The 17,556-nt window shown below is 39.7% G+C and overlaps 1 protein-coding gene across 1 annotated transcript in view; it reads left to right on the plus strand.

The window, feature by feature from the left end:
* myocd (myocardin) overlaps positions 1–17,556 on the plus strand; it is a 113,665-nt gene that overhangs the window by 11,039 nt on the left and 85,070 nt on the right. Inside the window, exon 2 of the mRNA XM_084434839.1 lies at positions 11,221–11,318. Within this exon, the coding sequence (XP_084290965.1) occupies positions 11,240–11,318 (79 nt within the window). The 5' untranslated portion in view covers positions 11,221–11,239. The remainder of the gene's footprint in view (positions 1–11,220; positions 11,319–17,556) is intronic.

Raw genomic sequence — 17,556 nt, forward strand, 5'->3', positions numbered from 1 at the left:
TTGGATTTCCTGCCGTTAACGATCTGTCCGTCACAGCCGGCGGGATTTCAACACTGTTTCGAGGTTTTTTTTTTTTTGCGACTAAACGACTAATACAATTTCAGTCAACTAAGCCTCTTCTAGGTGACTAACGGTTAGACGTTGTTTGATTTAATTGTAAATATATAAATAAAAGTATATATTAAAATGAACAGTTAGACTAACGGATAGTGGACTATAAGGGGTTAGGGGTTAGATGTACGTCACAATAGAGAAGAAAAGACCAGCGCAAATTCCCCTTCATGATGACTTTAAAAGATTGTAAAATGCAAATTGTTTGGAAGAACGCGACAATTTACGCTCCACCTGTCGAACTGTGGGATTACTGATCCCGGTTTGAGTTACTCAGTCTTGGCATCTGTGGATTTTGAGTTATTTTTGTCTTGTTGAACTTTGAGTGGAACTGTGACTGTCTTTCTTTCTAGTGTCTAGGCTCAGTGTGAACATTAAATATACATAATAAACAAGAAGAACAAAAGTGGTTCAGCTGTATTTATGCTTGGCGTCAGCGCTGTTACCGGGCAGATTATATAAGTCTCATACTGAGTTCCTGTGAGCGAACGAGCGTGTAGTGGTTGGTATTGGGTGCACTGGGTTGAGTCAAAGCAAAGGATCATTTAAAATAACAGAAAAGGTCAGGTTAAAGAAAAGTCTACATTCTTAAACTTAGAAATGTAAACTGTTTCACTCATTACAACTATAAAATGTGTTTGGTTTTTGCCAAGAGTCGCTTGTAACACAGAACGGTCTGTTTGAAATGTTAAGGGTTTGGCTCCTCGCGATACGACAACGACTCAGAAGTGGAGGGCTGAAAATATGCACAGATTCATCAAAGCCAGCGCTGCGTTTGTAAATGCGAGTTGTGTGTGTGTTGTGTGTAGCTCAAACTCATCTCTGTTTGTTGAGATGGTTAACCTCTTAACTTTCAGCGTGGGTTTACATAGCTAATCTCTCATAAGTCACTCCGAAACGCTGTATGCATCACCTGTCATCCGCAGCTTTTAAGGGCCTTCTAGACTAAACCACATTGGTCATAAAAAGGTAAAGTCACAAAAAAGTTTGCTCTGATGTTTAGCACATTCTGCTATTAATAACCTCAATAATCCGATGGTGAACATCTCAAAGCTCAATTGAAATCCAGGGCTAGTCAGCTCTGTGCTTCAGAGTATACTGTAATATATAAGGTGCATTATGGGTAAATAATGTATAGGGATACAACACATGACCAGCCGTGTGTTGCTGACTATATAGTGTAGGATGTATAAAATATACTCCTGAGCATATAAATGTGTGATATAATTTTTATATTCATGCAGTTTGCAGGTGCTTTTATCCTTAATGACCTACACTGCATTCAAGACGAACCCAGACTCTGGTGTTGTGAGCACCATGCATAATAACCATGAGATACAGGAATGTTATTGATGTAATTATTGTTATTAGTAGGAGTAGTAGGAGCAGCAGCAGCAGTAGTGGTAGCAGTAGCTCTAGTTGTAGTAATAGCAGTCGTAATAATACTACTACTACTACTACTACCACTTCTACTAGTACTAATAGTAGCAGTAGTTTTTGTTGTACTAGTAGTAGTAGTACTAGTGGTAGTTCTATTATTATTAGTAGTAGTAGTAGTACCAGTAGTACTACTGGTACTAGCAATAGTTCTAGTTGTACTAATAGCAGTCGTAGTGATACTACTACTAGTAGTAATAGTAGTATTAGCAGTAGTAGTTCAGGTAGTACTAGTAATAGCAGTACCAGTACTAATAGTAGTAATAGTAGTAGTAGTAGCAGTAGTTCTAGTAGTAATAATAGAAATAGTAACAGTAGCACTAGTAGTAATAGTAGAAGTAGCAGTAGTTATAGTAGTACTAGTAGTAGCAGTACCAGTAGTTGTTGTTGGCATCCTTCTGTCTTCGAGAGACAATGGTTTAGAATCTGCACCCAGGTCAGTCTGTGATTTGGTTGCAGATTTTGCTATGACTGTAGAGTCCGATACGGGAGCGACAGCACTAGTAGTATTAATATTAAAAGTAGCAGTAGTTATATTGGTACTAATAGCAGTCATAGTGATAGTAGTTGTTGTAGTAACAGTAGTAGCAGCAGCAGCAGTAGTAGTTCTAGTAGTATGAGTAATAGCAGTAACAATACTACTACTACTACTACTACTACTACTACTACTAGTAGTAGTAGTAGTAGTAGTAGTAGTAGTAGTAGCAGCAGTAGCAGTAGCAATAGTTGTAGCAGTAGTAGTACCTGTTGTAATAGTAGTAGCTGTGGTTCTGGTAGAACTAATAGTAAAAGTAGCAGTTGTACTAATAGCAGTCATAGTGATACTACTTATACTACTAGTTGTAGTAGCAGTAATAGTAGCAGTAGTTCTAGTAGTAGAAGTAGTAATAATAGTAATAGTAGCAGTAGTACTAGTAGTAATAGTAGAAGTAGCAGTAGTTATAGTAGTACTAGTAGTAGTAGCAGTACCAGTAGTACTACTAGTAGTAGTACTAATAGTAGTACTAATATTAATAGGAGCAGCAGTTATATTTGTACTAATAGCAGTCGTAGTGATAGTAGTTGTTGTAGTAACAGTAGTAGCAGCAGCAGCAGTAGTTCTAGTTGAATGAGTAATAGCAGTAACAATACTACTACTACTACTAGTAGCAGCAATAGTTCTAGTAGTAGTAGTAGTAGTAGTAGTAGTACTAGCAGTAATAATAGTAATACTAGCAGTAGTTCTAGTTGTACTATTAGTAGTAATTGTAATAGTAGAAGCTGTGGTTCTGGTAGTACTAATAGTAAAAGTAGCAGTTGTACTAATAGCAATCATATTGATACTACTTATACTACTAGTTGTAGTAGTAATAGCAGTAATAGTAGCAGTAGTTCTAGTACTAGTATTAGTAGCATTAGTACTAGTTGTAGTAGCAGTAATAGTAGCAGTAGTTCTAGTACTAGTATTAGTAGCATTAGTACTAGTTGTGGTGTTATGAGTAGTTCTAGTTGTACTAATAGCAGTTGTAGTGATACTAATAATACTAGTAGTAGTAGTATATACACAATGGGGTCCAATACTGAAGAAAAAAAAAAATCCCTTTAAATCTGGAAGTAAATAGAAAGTTTTAGTAGTTAGTTCATATTCTGTATTATTTCAAGGTCACTAATCAACTAAATGTGTGTGTGATGATCATATGACGACCAGATGTTGTTCCTGAAGCTCAAACGGAAGATCATGGTGCTTGCGACACCAAGGTCACGGGTTCGATTCCCAAGGAATGCATGAAGCGTTCAAATCGCAAAGTTGGATGAAAGCGTGTGCCAAACACATAAAGTAGACGTTCAGCTGATGATCTCAGGTCCTGCTGGAGAACATGGAAAAGCTCTGTGTAGATGTAGATGTTCTTCATGATCTGTTTATTAGGTATGACGGAGACGAGGACATCTTTTACAGCATGGCTCGGTCTGTCACCGCTGTAGTTCTCTTAGCAAACACTTGTGTGATTTTTCCGTTGAGAAGCCTGAGGTCACAGCCGAGCTGAAGCCAGACGGGCTTTCCTATAAACAAGAGCACAGAGAGTATTTACACAGGCCATGGTACCTGACGCCATAACACTCCTGACGTTCTGTTTAGCAGCACATGTTGCCATAAGTCACTTTGCAGAATTAAGTAAATATTTTCAGTATACCCATGCCATTGTTTATTATAGAATGGCAAAAGCTCTAAATCCTGCCAAATCTTCTGTTAGAAAGTAATTCAACAACTTGTATGACACCTTTTTGCTTTCGCTGTGTGTGTTTACTTTAGGATAAACTCTGTAAATATGAGTCTTTGCTAACAGATCAACAGATTTCAGATTCACACTATAGCTCTGATCAGTCCGTCATTAAACACGCCGTTCCTCAGAAGCGCAGGTTTACATTCCTGTGAAATATATAACCTGTCATCAGACTCACTGTGGCACTTTTTATTGTTTCCTCGCTCATTAGTCGTATGGATTTTGCTGGTGCATATTTAGCCACAAACATCATTACTATTTTTATTCTAATTCCCTCCTTTTTTGTCTTTTTTTGTGGAAGGCTGCAGACAGAGAAATAACTCAGAAAGACGTGTGTTGTATTAGAAAACTCAATACCTCAAGAAATATTTGTAAATTGCATCAGCAATGGTGTCAAAGAAATAAATTCTTCATAAATCCTTGCTAATATGTGTAGAATTACGTTTTCAGATGAACAGTGAAGTGTTATAATATTTATATGAATGCTTATTACGTCCGCTAGGGGTAAGACGCAATAAATGAAAGAAGGTACGCCAGGCTTCCAGCAGGCCGTCACGTCGAGAGAACCGGATGGAGAATGCCAAAGAAGGCGAATACAATCAATTATAATATAATGTGAATTACAAAAGTAAATAACAATAAACAGTTAGGATTCATTAGAAGGACCCGTGGCCCAAACGGAAAATGATTTAACAAAAAAGTAGAGTTGATTAACTGAAGTGAGTGGTGTTCTCGTCAGAGAGACCCAAGGCCCAAAATAACAAACAAAACCCAATCTAACGAAATTAAACAGCAACGTAATTAACCGTACACAAACAAAAGAAAATCAACTGCAATAAAGCTTAACTAACTACGCTCATCAAAAATACGTCGTTTTTCCAGGGTGGGATTGAGTGAGTGAGTGTGTTTGTGTGTGTGTGCGTGTGTGCGTGCGTGCGTGTGTGTTTGTGTGTGCGTGCGTGCGTGTGTGTGTGTGTGCGTGCGTGCGTGCGTGTGTGTGTGTGTGTGTGTTTGTGTGTGCGTGCGTGCGTGTGTGTGTGTGTGTGTGCGTGCGTGCGTGCGTGTGTGTGTGTGTGTGTTTGTGTGTGTGTGTGTGCGCGTGTGTGCGTGTGTGTGTGTGCGCGTGTGTGCGTGTGTGTGTGTGCGCGCGTGTGTGCGTGTGTGTGTGTGTGTGTGCGCGCGTGTGTGCGTGTGTGTGTGTGCGTGTGTGTGTGTGTGTGCGCGTGTGTGTGTGTGTGTGCGTGCGTGTGTGTGTGTGTGAGTGTGTGTGTGAGTGTGTGTGTTCTAGCAGTGTTTGAGATACTTTGTGTATTTCATGTTGATTTGATTTTGACTGTAATTGCTCAAATTAAGAATTTATTCCCAGTTTGCTGATTCAAAAAAAGTATTTGATATATTTTTATTTTACAGTATATCCTCATAATGGCTAAACAGGTATAATAAAGTAAATAATAATAAAGGAGTGCAGTTGAGTAGATTAGACACTGACAGGTCTTTCTATAATAAATAGAGTAAAATCATCAGTGTGTTAATTCTCTCTCAGACTCATCTCTGGAAGTCCTGGAGTTTCCCCAACACAAATAAAGCAAGCAGTGAAAGCCTCCATAAATCTGGCAGATGCTCAACTCGACTGGTGGTCAGTTTTAGATGAAGGGGAGAAGAGAAGGAAAGGGGGACGTGATTAAAAAAGACAGGAGAAAAGAAAACACACCACACAAAACTGCCGACAAATGAGTTCATTCATGAGAGGAGCGTTTTACTCCTTTCCAAATAGGAGTTATGTCAGAAAACTATATTTCAATATTTGTAGGGACAATGTTAGCCTCATCAAAATATTTGAACCAATAGGCTCGTTTCCATTACAGATTTGCACAAAACGTTTGCGATTTTTTCTTAATGTCGACAAAAAACTATTGCGAATTGACGGCGTTTCTATTAACCGATGTTATGCGACTAAAACTTCATTTTTAAGTAAACAAGTAAAATCATTCCAAAAACCATGACAACGGACATTGGTAGGTTTCTGTACTATATCCCAGCCACTGCACTGGCCATTATTATTAATGGAAGGAGATGTGTGTGTGTTTCCAAGCATTAATGGTGAGGAATGACCCTTATTATACTCACACATATGAGGAGTTTCTGGGTGTTTCTCCCTCAGATCTGCTTCCAGGTCTTGATTGTGGCATTTATTTAGAATCCAGTATTCCTGTAATTATTTTGTCTTTTATGAATTTAATAAAGAACTCTGTCTCGTGTTCTGTCCAAACACACCGCGTCGTCTACGTCAGGTGACTGTAAATGCGCATAAAACTGTTCCCATTGCAGTTTTGCGAAATATTTCTTTTTCGAATTGCCTGAAAAACCTCCTCATGTGAGCGGAAACACTGTTTTGCGATAAATGGGAGTTTTTGCGAAAGTTACGTGTTTCCATTAAGCATATTTTCAATTCGCAATTTCAATTTGCGCAATTTGAAGGGTAATGGAAACGCGGCTAATTTCACCTTCGTTATTAAAGTTAAACAAGATTCAACTAGGCAAGATTTAAAACAATGAGTTGAAATGACTGCACAAGTTTTTGACAGTATATGGACAGAAGAATTGGGACAGCTGACCATTAAACCAACAGGGACTTTAATAAGAGTTTCTGTTAATAATATCACACACATGAACAGAAACTCACTCCACGAGACTCACACAGTTTCTGTGCTGGAAGTTCAGATCTCTTCAGCGGAGCGCTGGGGACTTTTACACACTCGTACGCCTCAGCACTTTCTACATGATCTTCTGCTTGAGTTTCTGCTCTTCCTAAATGCTTTCCAATAATACCACTAACAGCTGACCATGGAATATAAACTGACTCTCTCACAGGACCACACTGGACTTCACTGAGCTCTTCAGAACAAAACACTTATTTCACAAATGTTTGTAGATGCGGACTGCATGGGGAGCTGCTTGATTTTATACACGTGACAGAAACTCCTCAATTCAATAAAGAGGTGTGTCCCGACACTTTTGTCCATATATATATGTAAGAGATGCACCGATGTATCAGCCAATAATCGGTATCGGCCGTGTAAAGCTGGTATGTTCGCTATCAGCCATCAGACGATTGTTTAAACACAGCCGATGATCAGGGCCGATTATATCCTGTCAATCAAACGTGTCCGACTGCAACTCATACTGTGTGTGAAGAGAATCTGGTGTTGAATTAAGGGCAAGTTAACGTGACAATAAGGCTTTAACAGTTGAACAATAGTGACGCTAATGCAGGCTTTATTTGACCCTATGAATCAAGCCAGGGTTGCCAGATCTACATCAGACATTATTTCTCAGCTTTCGTCTCAGCTTTCAAATTCTGTACATTTGACCACGAAAATTCAAACAGTAAACGTGACGGATCGCTGCAGCGCCTCAGTTCAAGCGGAGTCTTTTCTTACACTTTAATACAAAGTATATCTAGAAAAACATGCATGAACATCAGAAGGTATGTTGAAAGATACAGTACAATTGACCAAAATCCGTGTCATGACTCGTGTAATCACTCGATCTGTGTTTCAACCCCGGAAGGAGGTCAGTAAAACAGCTGTGAACAATATGGGCCTATTTTAACGATCTGAAACACAAGTATCAAGCGCAAAACGCAAGTATCTTTGTGGGCGGGTCTCGGGCGCTGTTGCTATTATACCGGCGGGAAATAAAAAGGCTTCCTTTTACAGTACAGTTTCACTTTACTTACTTAGTCAATTGTCATGTTTTCCTTGGTAACATTGCAGGACATACGAGGTAATTCATAATTCATAAAATAATGAGGAGAAATATGCCAGCTATTGGTGTCCTATGATTTTTCCAAGTAACCACAACAGAAGTTGAGCATCGTTTCTCCCAGCGGTGATTTACTCCAGTACTGGGCCCATTGCAGAGATGATCATGAGTTCTGTCACGATGGCCTTTAACTACAGGGCCGCGGGAAGAGGTTTTTGGTTGGGGGGGCTGATTTTTTTGTGGGGGGGGGGGGGGGGCATGGGGTGCAGGGGTAGGGTCGTCACCACTTTTGAATAAGAAACAATCAAGACTATAAAACTCGTCAAAAAACGCGCACACACTCAAACCACCTGACTGCACATCACATTTTTGACTTTATTGATTCTGCTTTTATTCGTAATGCAATGGACCGGTCAACGGGACATAAATTAATCCTTAAAGGATGGGACTTTATGGGACATTTGCACAAAAAGAATAAATAACTTACCGTAGCCTATTTCATAAGTCGCTCCGGAGTCGCATATCAGTCAAAAAATGCGCCACGAGGAAGAAAAAAACATATATAGCCTAATTCGCACTGGACTAAGTCGCATTTTTTTTAAAAATTTATTTCACAAAAAATGTTACAGACAGTTCTCCGCTACGGACGTGAGCGCTCTAAAGCGGCACTAAAAGAATGTTTTAAAACTTTCACAGAGACCTCAAACTGAAAGCACAAAGCCTGTCTTTAAATTTAATTTCGTTTTGTATTAATTGTATCTTAATTTTAATCGATGTTTCATCAACCAATTGTCTGGATTTAATAAATAAGAAGTAAATATAGGCTATTAGAAAATAGATAATCAGGACACGGAGGCGCTGGCGAACCTGGAGCTCGTCTCATAAATGAACCAAAACTCAGCGTAGGCCTATAAGGTAGCCTATTACCTCACAGACCGAAGACATATAGATCGCTTGAAATGTCTACTTTTAAGCAAAACAATTCAAAACGTAAGAAAACAGACTGCGCTGCTTATGTAATTCGTATGAAATGTGCATTTCTCTCTGGTGCTGCGAAGATCGCGAGTCGTCAACTTCATCTGTCTAGACGACACTGACATAAAAAATAACTTTTATTAGTAAACAATTAAAATGTCTCCTGCTATATTTTACATATTTGCCTGTTCCTTACAAAACACTGACAGTGGGGTTTTTGACTGGGGTTTTTTTTTTTTTTTTTGAGCAGCTGCGGACAAATTCTTTCGACACACACACACACACACACACACACACACACACACACACAATATTACATAACACTCTGCGCTTATGTTTTAAAAAGATAATTTAACATATAAATAAAAAAATTTAAATAGCCCACTTAAAGTGTTTATTACAAATAAATGATTTTAATGAACAAACATATGCGTTGCATTTACAATTCTGTGAAAACGGGTGCTGCACCCCACTTCCCGCGGCCCTGCTTACATTCATCAGCGCTCATCATCAGTGTGTGTGTCATGTTTTATTCCCGGTCTTCATCTCTAAACGCTATCTGGAGACGTATTGCATCGGGACTGAAGGCTTTGAAGGCTTTCCCATCAGTTAAGAGTCTTTCTTCAGTATGTGTGGGACAAACGCCTCGTCAACTCGTGTAATTCTATGGAAGTGAATTCTGATTTGCATTGACCTTGTGTGTGTTTCCCAGTGTACAGTTATACAAGGTCAAAACACACCCCATCTGAAACATTCTTAACTTGTGAAACATATTGTCAAGTTAGCATGACTAACCAGTTTCATTTATAAAGCATAAACCTACGCCGTATGAGTTTGGCCATTATACTCCATTATTTCAGAGGCCGTATCAATGCTGTGGCTCTTTGGCTTGTCAAATGTGCAATAAATTGTCCGTCGTGGTTTTGATAACAAGAGTATTTTTACAAGCCGTGACATTTTTAGGGAATTAATGTCCTTCAGACATCTTAGTGGTTTTGAAAACACAGCTTATTAAAGAAAACAGAGATGTATGTTTGGAGTGCCCTATGCGGTTTGTTTCTGTAGTTGGTGTGTAAAGAAGTCTTGGCTCGTGGAAAGGAAACCGAAGGCCTCGTTTTTCACAAGGACACATTGTGGAGGCGCTCAGAGCTACCGAACACTCCACGCGTGTGTGTGTGTGTTTAAGATCCGCTCATTATGAGAATTTAAAGGAGTTTATGCTTCGTAAACTAAAAGTTAGGCATCAGTCGCTGCTGAATATCTTCTTGCTAAAACAGATTTCAAGGAAAATCAATAGCAAACGGTCCTGTCTGGTTCAGAAACACATTCTCTGGCCTCAGTTCAAGGCTAAAGTTGCTTCTTACACTCTTAAAATAAAGGGTCCAAAAGGGTGTGATGCTGTAGAAGAACCATTTCTGGTTCAGAACACTCTAAAAAACACTGGGTTAAAAACAACCCAATGTGGGTAGTTATTAACCCTAGGGCTGGGTAAATATAGGACAGAACACATGTTGGGTTAATGTTACCCAGCAAATTGGGTTGATTCATTTTTATAGTACTAGCTTTTTTATTATTATTATTATTATTTTACTTCATACATGAATAAATGTTTACAGATTAACTTAAATCCTCAACTATTTTTCAGTGTACAGTTCTGAGAACATATTTAACTTTCTAAGCGATTATATTCTGGATATTTTTTTTGAATAAAATCATAAAATTTTATGCATTTCCATCACGCGAAAAGACCGACACTTGTTGAGGGGACTCACATCGCGCCGCTGTGTATGTTGCTTTGCATAAAATTAAACGATATACAGAACAATAATGAATTTATAGCTAAAATTAAATGTACACAATCCTGTATTTTACCAAAGTCAAGTCAAGTCAAGTATATTTGTATAGCACTTTTCACAATACAGATTGTATCAAAGCAGCTTCACAGTATTAAGTTAAAATAATACAACAAAGTTTGTTTCTAGTGGAATTTATTGATTGATAAAATTAAATATCCCCAAAATATCCCCAACTGAGCAAGCCAAAGGCAACAAAAAGACACACAACAATTTGATGGAGCTGCACTGCTCTCTCCGGACAAGGTCGCAAAAAGCCTGGGTAACACAAAAACTACCCAAATACTGAAAAAATAACCCCAAAAATGGACCCAAAAGGCTCAACCCAGGATTTGGGTAGAAAAAAATAACCCAAGATTAACTTCTGAGTGAACCTTTCAGTGAGCAGTGTGAACACAATAGTCCAGTAAACGACACAACAATGTTAAAGGGGTAAACCAAAAATGAATATTTTCTCTTTATTTACGCATCCTTTGACTTTCTTTCTTCCGTGGAACACAAATGCAGATTGTTCAAGCACACAATGGGAGTGAATGGTGACCAAAGCAAAAACAAAAAAAAACATGATAAAAACCTCAAAACAAAATCATGATAAAAGCAACATAAAGTAGTCAATACGACTCGTGCACTATTCATTTGGTCACCATTCACTTTCATGGTATGGAAAAGAGCAGCTTGAACATTCTTCTAAATCTCTCATTTTGTGTTCCACACAATAGCTTTGAAAGATGATCATTTATGGGTCCGTTATGGTGACGTGAATGTGAAGCGACCCTCGCGTGCTGAGTATAACTTGTGTTTGGTGTGTGTTTGTGCAGGACAGACGGGAACAGGGCGATGAATGCAGTGAAGACGTGTGACTCCAGCGTCACGAGACCTGATCTTCATCGCTCCTCACACACACAGCACAGGAACGGTGAGTTCATCAGCCCTTCCTTTAGTGCATATCAATCTGTCTTGCAACTGGCAATGTCAAAAACAACATGTTATCTTGGAAAACATGGACGTGCTTGGACAGCAGGACAGCTCCGGATAGTCAAGTCACAGTCACAATTATCTAGTCTTGTAATTTTACAGTTGTAAGTTACAGTGATTATGTGTGTAATATTTGGTGGCATTTCAGTGTGAAATTAAGCTGTTAAATTCACACAGATCTGAACTCAAACGTTGTGTTTCATCAATGCTTTGGAAAACAGACACTCAGCTGATTATTGCAGAAGTGGAAAAAGTTCAAGTTTACTGTAACGCAAATTAACTTAACTAACCATTTTATTTTGTTTTATTTTATACAAAACAGATATTTTACGAAAAGAATTTTCGAGTTTCATAGTAACGCAGTGTTCAATTTCAACAGGATGAATTTAAGTGTTTGTTTCTGAATGATGCCAAATTTATGATGATTACTCAAATATGTGACGGGAAAAAGACATAAAGTGTCAGACGCAGTGAGTCGCTCTAACATACAGCAATGCTCGTAGATTTTAATAAGCATAAACTAACGTTCCCAGAATGTTGCATGGAGGTTTTTTGTGTGTGTGTGTGTGTGTGTGTGTGTGTGTGTGCGCGTGCGTGTGTGTGCGTGCGTGTGTGTGTGTGTGTGTGTGTGTGTGTGTGTGTGTGCGCGTGCGTGTGTGTGTGCGTTCGTGTGCGTGCGTGCGTGTGTTGAAATCAGAGACTCGTGTTGAACTGCAGTGTTTCTGACCTCTTGTGATCGGATCAGCTGAGATTGATATTAATAAATGTCTTTTATCTCTCAATGATTATAGAGAGTTCACAGTTACTAAACGCCTCAGATCTCCCTGCAAGATGCAGCAATCCTACAAAAGATGGAAACTTCCTCAGCATTTCTGTGTCGTTTTCCAGCACAAACATCCAAACATTCTTAAATCAAGACACATTTACTGGAGAAGGGAAATTACAGAAGTCTTGTATATTAACATTAAGCAAACGCTTCAAACGACAAAACTAAAGTATCTGCCGATGAGGTCCATTTCCGACTCGATTAGCAGACATTTCTTCTTGTTTTAAACTCACTTCATTTTGACACATAAACAAAACGCAGTATCCTCAGTCGTGTTGCTTCTGCAGTAACTGTTTGACGTATGCCGTGAAACCACATAATAACTGCATTACTTCTCCTGTAATATCTCTGGATGTTGATCCAGAGAACAAAAGCACGCGGGGTCAGTGATAACCTCATCGCAGTTTATGAAACTTCATGACGAATGAGTTGATCGTTTTCCTTCATTATCTCCAAACGGGAATATTCCTCTTTAAGAACGCGTTGGGATTTGCCAGTATACATACCAGGTAAATAGGTAAGTATGTAACGCTCGGCTCTGCCAAGAAACTCCCCCGGCCAGATAAAACAAGATCGTTTGAACGTTTTATTAGAAGCAGCTGATGACTAATCCATGCTGAAATATCAGCGCTTTTCCACTTCATAGTCTAATCAAACCAGCTTAAATGCCACTTGAATCACAAGGTTTGGAGATGAAAGTATGTGAGGAATGCCGTGATAGAAACTGTATTTTTAGATTGATGGATCCCTGGACTCTGACTCGTTGTGAGAGAGAGACGCGGGTGCCCAGTTTTCCATGATGTCATGTGTGTGTGAGAACGTCAGTTGTCCTGCTCTTGGTAATGTAGGAAAACACTGTTAATATGAAGCTCAACTTCCACACGGAGAGGAGACAGGCGTTACATCACAGTCTCTCAAACACATGCAGTGTTTCCTCACATTACCCTGAGCTCTTCAGTTCACTGTTCTCCTGTGGTCTTGAGCTGGCACACACACACACACACACACACATGCTGCGATTAGATGATATAATGATAATCTGATGTGAATCTCAGTGGTTGTGTGCTGGTTCACGTGTTGAAAGGATCCACATGATGGCATCGTTCACACGAGTCTCTCTGTGTTCATCCAGAATATGTTGTTGATATTAAAGGGGACATATCATGAAAATCTGACTTTTCCCGTGTGTAAGTGCTATAATCGGTGCTTCTGAAACCCAGAAAACGTGAAAAGTGAAACCCAGTAACTGTGTTCTGGTGAGCCTTTCTCTGCAAGCATGTCAATAAATAAGACGATCAGATTTGGCTCTCCTTCTGACGTATGAAGAGGATCTTATTATAATATTACCGGCCCTTAAACTGCACGTTTACACACACCAGCCGACATTTGGTTTCACACGCGACAACAGAGACCAGTTCTAACACAATGATAAAGATCCAGCAGAGCCTGAAACTGTTCTGTGGTTGAGCACAGACGAGCACTGAACACTATTGACCAGAACATGTCACCGCTGTCTTATAAACACCTCAGGAACTGTGGACACTTGTGGAGAAGTTCAACATGATGATGAGATGATCAGTGTAACTCCACAACAACTACAGAAATGTCTCCACTAACATTCAGAAACTCTTCCTGAGTCTCTCCGTAAGGCTGCACTCGCTACTGGTTATTCTGGGATTCTGGATGAGTGAGATTGGCCTGTTTTGTTATTGCTGGAGTTTCTGAAGCTCGAGTAAAGACTCCGCCCTCTTCTGAACGGAGGCGGAGCTAAAGCTCATTTGCATTTAAAGGGACATGGCACGTTTTTTCTCACACACAAAAAGGCAAATTTGACAAGCTATAATAAATGATCTGTTATTTTGAGCTGAAACTTCACAGACACATTCTGGAGACACCAGAGATTTATATTACATCTTGTGAAAAGGGGCATAATGTCACCTTTAAACTGCATGACTTTCTTCTCTCCGTGGAACACAAAAAGATGTTTAGCTAGATGTTCATGCAGTGCATAGAAGCTCAAACAATGACATAAAGCACCATGTGATTAATTCCTTAGTCTTCTGAAGCCGTTTGGCGGATTTGTGTGAGGAATAAAACAGAATGTAAGGAGTTATCCATCGAAAAGCATGACAGAGTTCAGTCTGTTCCTCACAACGGGACAATCTCCATCAGCTTCATGGGAAAGACCAGCGCAGACGTCTCGCTTTGTTCCATGGAAGAAAGAACGACATGAGGGCGAGTAAAACTCCTTTGACTTTTCTTTGTTACTCGTCAACTCTACGACTTTCTGATACTTGTAGAAAACAAGTTCTATCTAAACTCGAGAAATATCCTCATTTAACAAAACATTAAAATCAAAAGTTGCATTTCTTAATATTATTCAGTGGACCTGAGTTGACATGAACTAACAATGATCAGTGATGAATACCATTGCTGATTGTTAAAAAATGTTAGTTAATGCTTTAACTAATGGAACGTTATTGTAAAGTGTTAAACTTTCCCTCAGGATCAGTTGCTCGTCTCATGTGCTTCAGATAGTGTGTGTGTGTTAGATAGTGTGTGTGATAGCTTCTGGGAGACATCATGACGTGACGATCATCAGTGGTTCCTTCATTATCTGCAGCGTTTGAGCTTCATGCAAACCATCAGAGGAACATCGATCAGTTACAGAGAAGCACGATCTCAGCCATTCACACTACAGTCTGAGGAAAACCCTTCTGGAGTTCGCTTAAAGAGATGACTCTTATCGACACTAAGCTCGTGTGTGCTTTTCTAATCAATGAGTTGGAGCAGATTTTTTAAGTTGTTTAGTATTTTTGCCGTAACTAAGAAAAACAATAGTGACAAAATGATTATATTTTATTATAAATGATTAAAACAAGAAAATGGTAGATGTTCTGTAGTCAAGGTTGGACACTTTTTGGATTTGCTTCTGAAATAAGAGAAAAAACTTTTTGCTTAAATGCTTGAAATTACCACTAATTAGGCGTACTGTACATATGCTTTTTTAAATGAATTGCTTGGAGTACATTTTTTAAGCATTTTTTTTGTCATTACATAACTCACATAATTAAAATAAAACTATTATATTTGATTATAAATTATTAAATGTAAATGTAAATTGTATTCTTTTATTTAATTTAATTTTACTCTGTAAAAAAAAAAAAAAAAACATGATTACAGCCAAAAGGCTGAGAAATATGTATCATACACTCACCTAAAGGATTATTAGGAACACCTGTTCAATTTCTCATTAAAGCAGCACTCAGTAGTTTCGGGATTTCTTCGCTGTATTCTCGCTTTTTGCTCGCAGGTTTCTCTCTAGAGCTCCCCCCACAGCTTCGGAATAGATATTTGACAACACTGTTGTAAAAACTCGTTGGCTATTCTCAGACACACCAGAGGCTAGTAGATCAACGACATCAAAGCAGATGGGACATTCTTTAAAACGTCTTCTTCATTCGGGTTCGGACAGCGTGAGGGAGCGCAATAATGACGCCATTTTAGCAGATTTCTTTTGGCCGTAAAGCAATTGTTTACATCGCGAGACCTGATATCACGCGAGACTTCCTGACGCGGCGGCCGGCGGCCCAAAGTTGCAAGTGCGTATTTTCCGCTCACGGGCACCAGGGGGGTGTGAAACGACCACCATTCAACCCGAAATAAGTAATATAACCATTCCAATGACTCCGAAGCTGTTCAGTTAAGGTAAAAAAAGTTAATTTTTAATGCAAGTTTAATGCAATTATCTAATCAACCAATCACATGGCAGTTAGTCAATGCATTTAGGGGTGTGGTCCTGGTCAAGACAATCTCCTGAACTCCAAACTGAATGTCAGAATGGGAAAGAAAGGTGATTTAAGCAATTTTGAGCGTGGCATGGTTGTTGGTGCCAGACGGGCCGGTCTGAGTATTTCACAATCTGCTCAGTTACTGGGATTTTCACGCACAACCATTTCTAGGGTTTACAAAGAATGGTGTGAAAAGGGAAAAACATCCAGTATGCGGCAGTCCTGTGGGCGAAAATGCCTTGTTAATGCTAGAGGTCAGAGGAGAATGGGCCGACTGATTCAAGCTGATAGAAGAGCAACTTTGACTGAAATAACCACTCGTTACAACCGAGGTATGCAGCAAAGCATTTGTGAAGCCACAACACGCACAACCTTGAGGCGGATGGGCTACAACAGCAGAAGACCCCACCGGGTACCACTCATCTCCACTACAAATAGGAAAAAGAGGCTACAATTTGCACGAGCTCACCAAAATTGGACAGTTGAAGACTGGAAAAATGTTGCCTGGTCTGATGAGTCTCGATTTCTGTTGAGACATTCAGATGGTTGTCATGGTTGGACAAAACTGGAAACAGTTGCAGGTTCTCAAAAGTGTTTATTAAGCTCAAAAGGGTCAGACAAACAGTTCAGAACAACGGAGGGCGGCGACTCAGGCTCGTGCAGGGACTTGATGGTCTGTGGTGCGCTGGTGCTGTGACGGTGATGAATCCCGATCCCGGTGCTGGAGTGCGGTGAGTCCAATGACAAAGAACAGGAACGGCAGGAAGACACGGCAGGCGAACAAAGACACGGCAACTCCACGGGAAACACAGACACGGCAAACACAGGACCTCAACAAACAATCCGACACTGGAACAGAGAATGGTGTGAGTATATATAGGGAATGGAAATGAATAGCAGCTGTGAACAGTGATTGATGATGATGATGATCAGCTGGAGCGCTGACAGACACGTGAGCGGGACAACGCCCACTCACACATAAACAACAACGACACGAGGCAAGAAGGAAACAATGCATTCAACAACCGTGACAGTACCCCCTCCTCTAGGAACGCCTCACGGCGTTCCCAGACTCCCTTACCTGTCGATTGTAATCATCGATAAGAGAGTGATCCAGGATGTCACGAGCCGGAACCCAACTTCTCTCCTCCGGACCGTAACCTTCCCAGTCCACCAGGTACTGGAATCCGCGTCCCCTCCGCCTAGAGTCCATAATGCGACGGACCGAATAGCAGAGATGGGACCAAGTCATACATATGCAAGTCTCAAGTAAGTCTCAAGTCTTAACCTTCAAGTCTCAAGTAAGTCCCAAGTATTTTTTTCTTGGGCAAGTCAAGTCAAGTCAAGTCACAGGCTATGTCAAGTCAAGTCAAGTCAAGTCCTGTAGTAGGTCAAGTCAAGTCCAAGTCAAGTCACCTTATTATTGTAATTTTACCTGCAGAATCTGATCTTAATAAAGTGAAAAGACAAGATATCAGTTACTGTCAATAAATTACAATAATTTGGATTTGCATTGTAAATACTCATGTTCAGTAAAATACATCATGGAATCAAGCAAAATT

This window comes from Rutilus rutilus (assembly GCF_951802725.1).
Source record: "Rutilus rutilus genome assembly, chromosome: 16".
Classification (NCBI taxonomy): Eukaryota; Metazoa; Chordata; class Actinopteri; order Cypriniformes; family Leuciscidae; genus Rutilus; species Rutilus rutilus.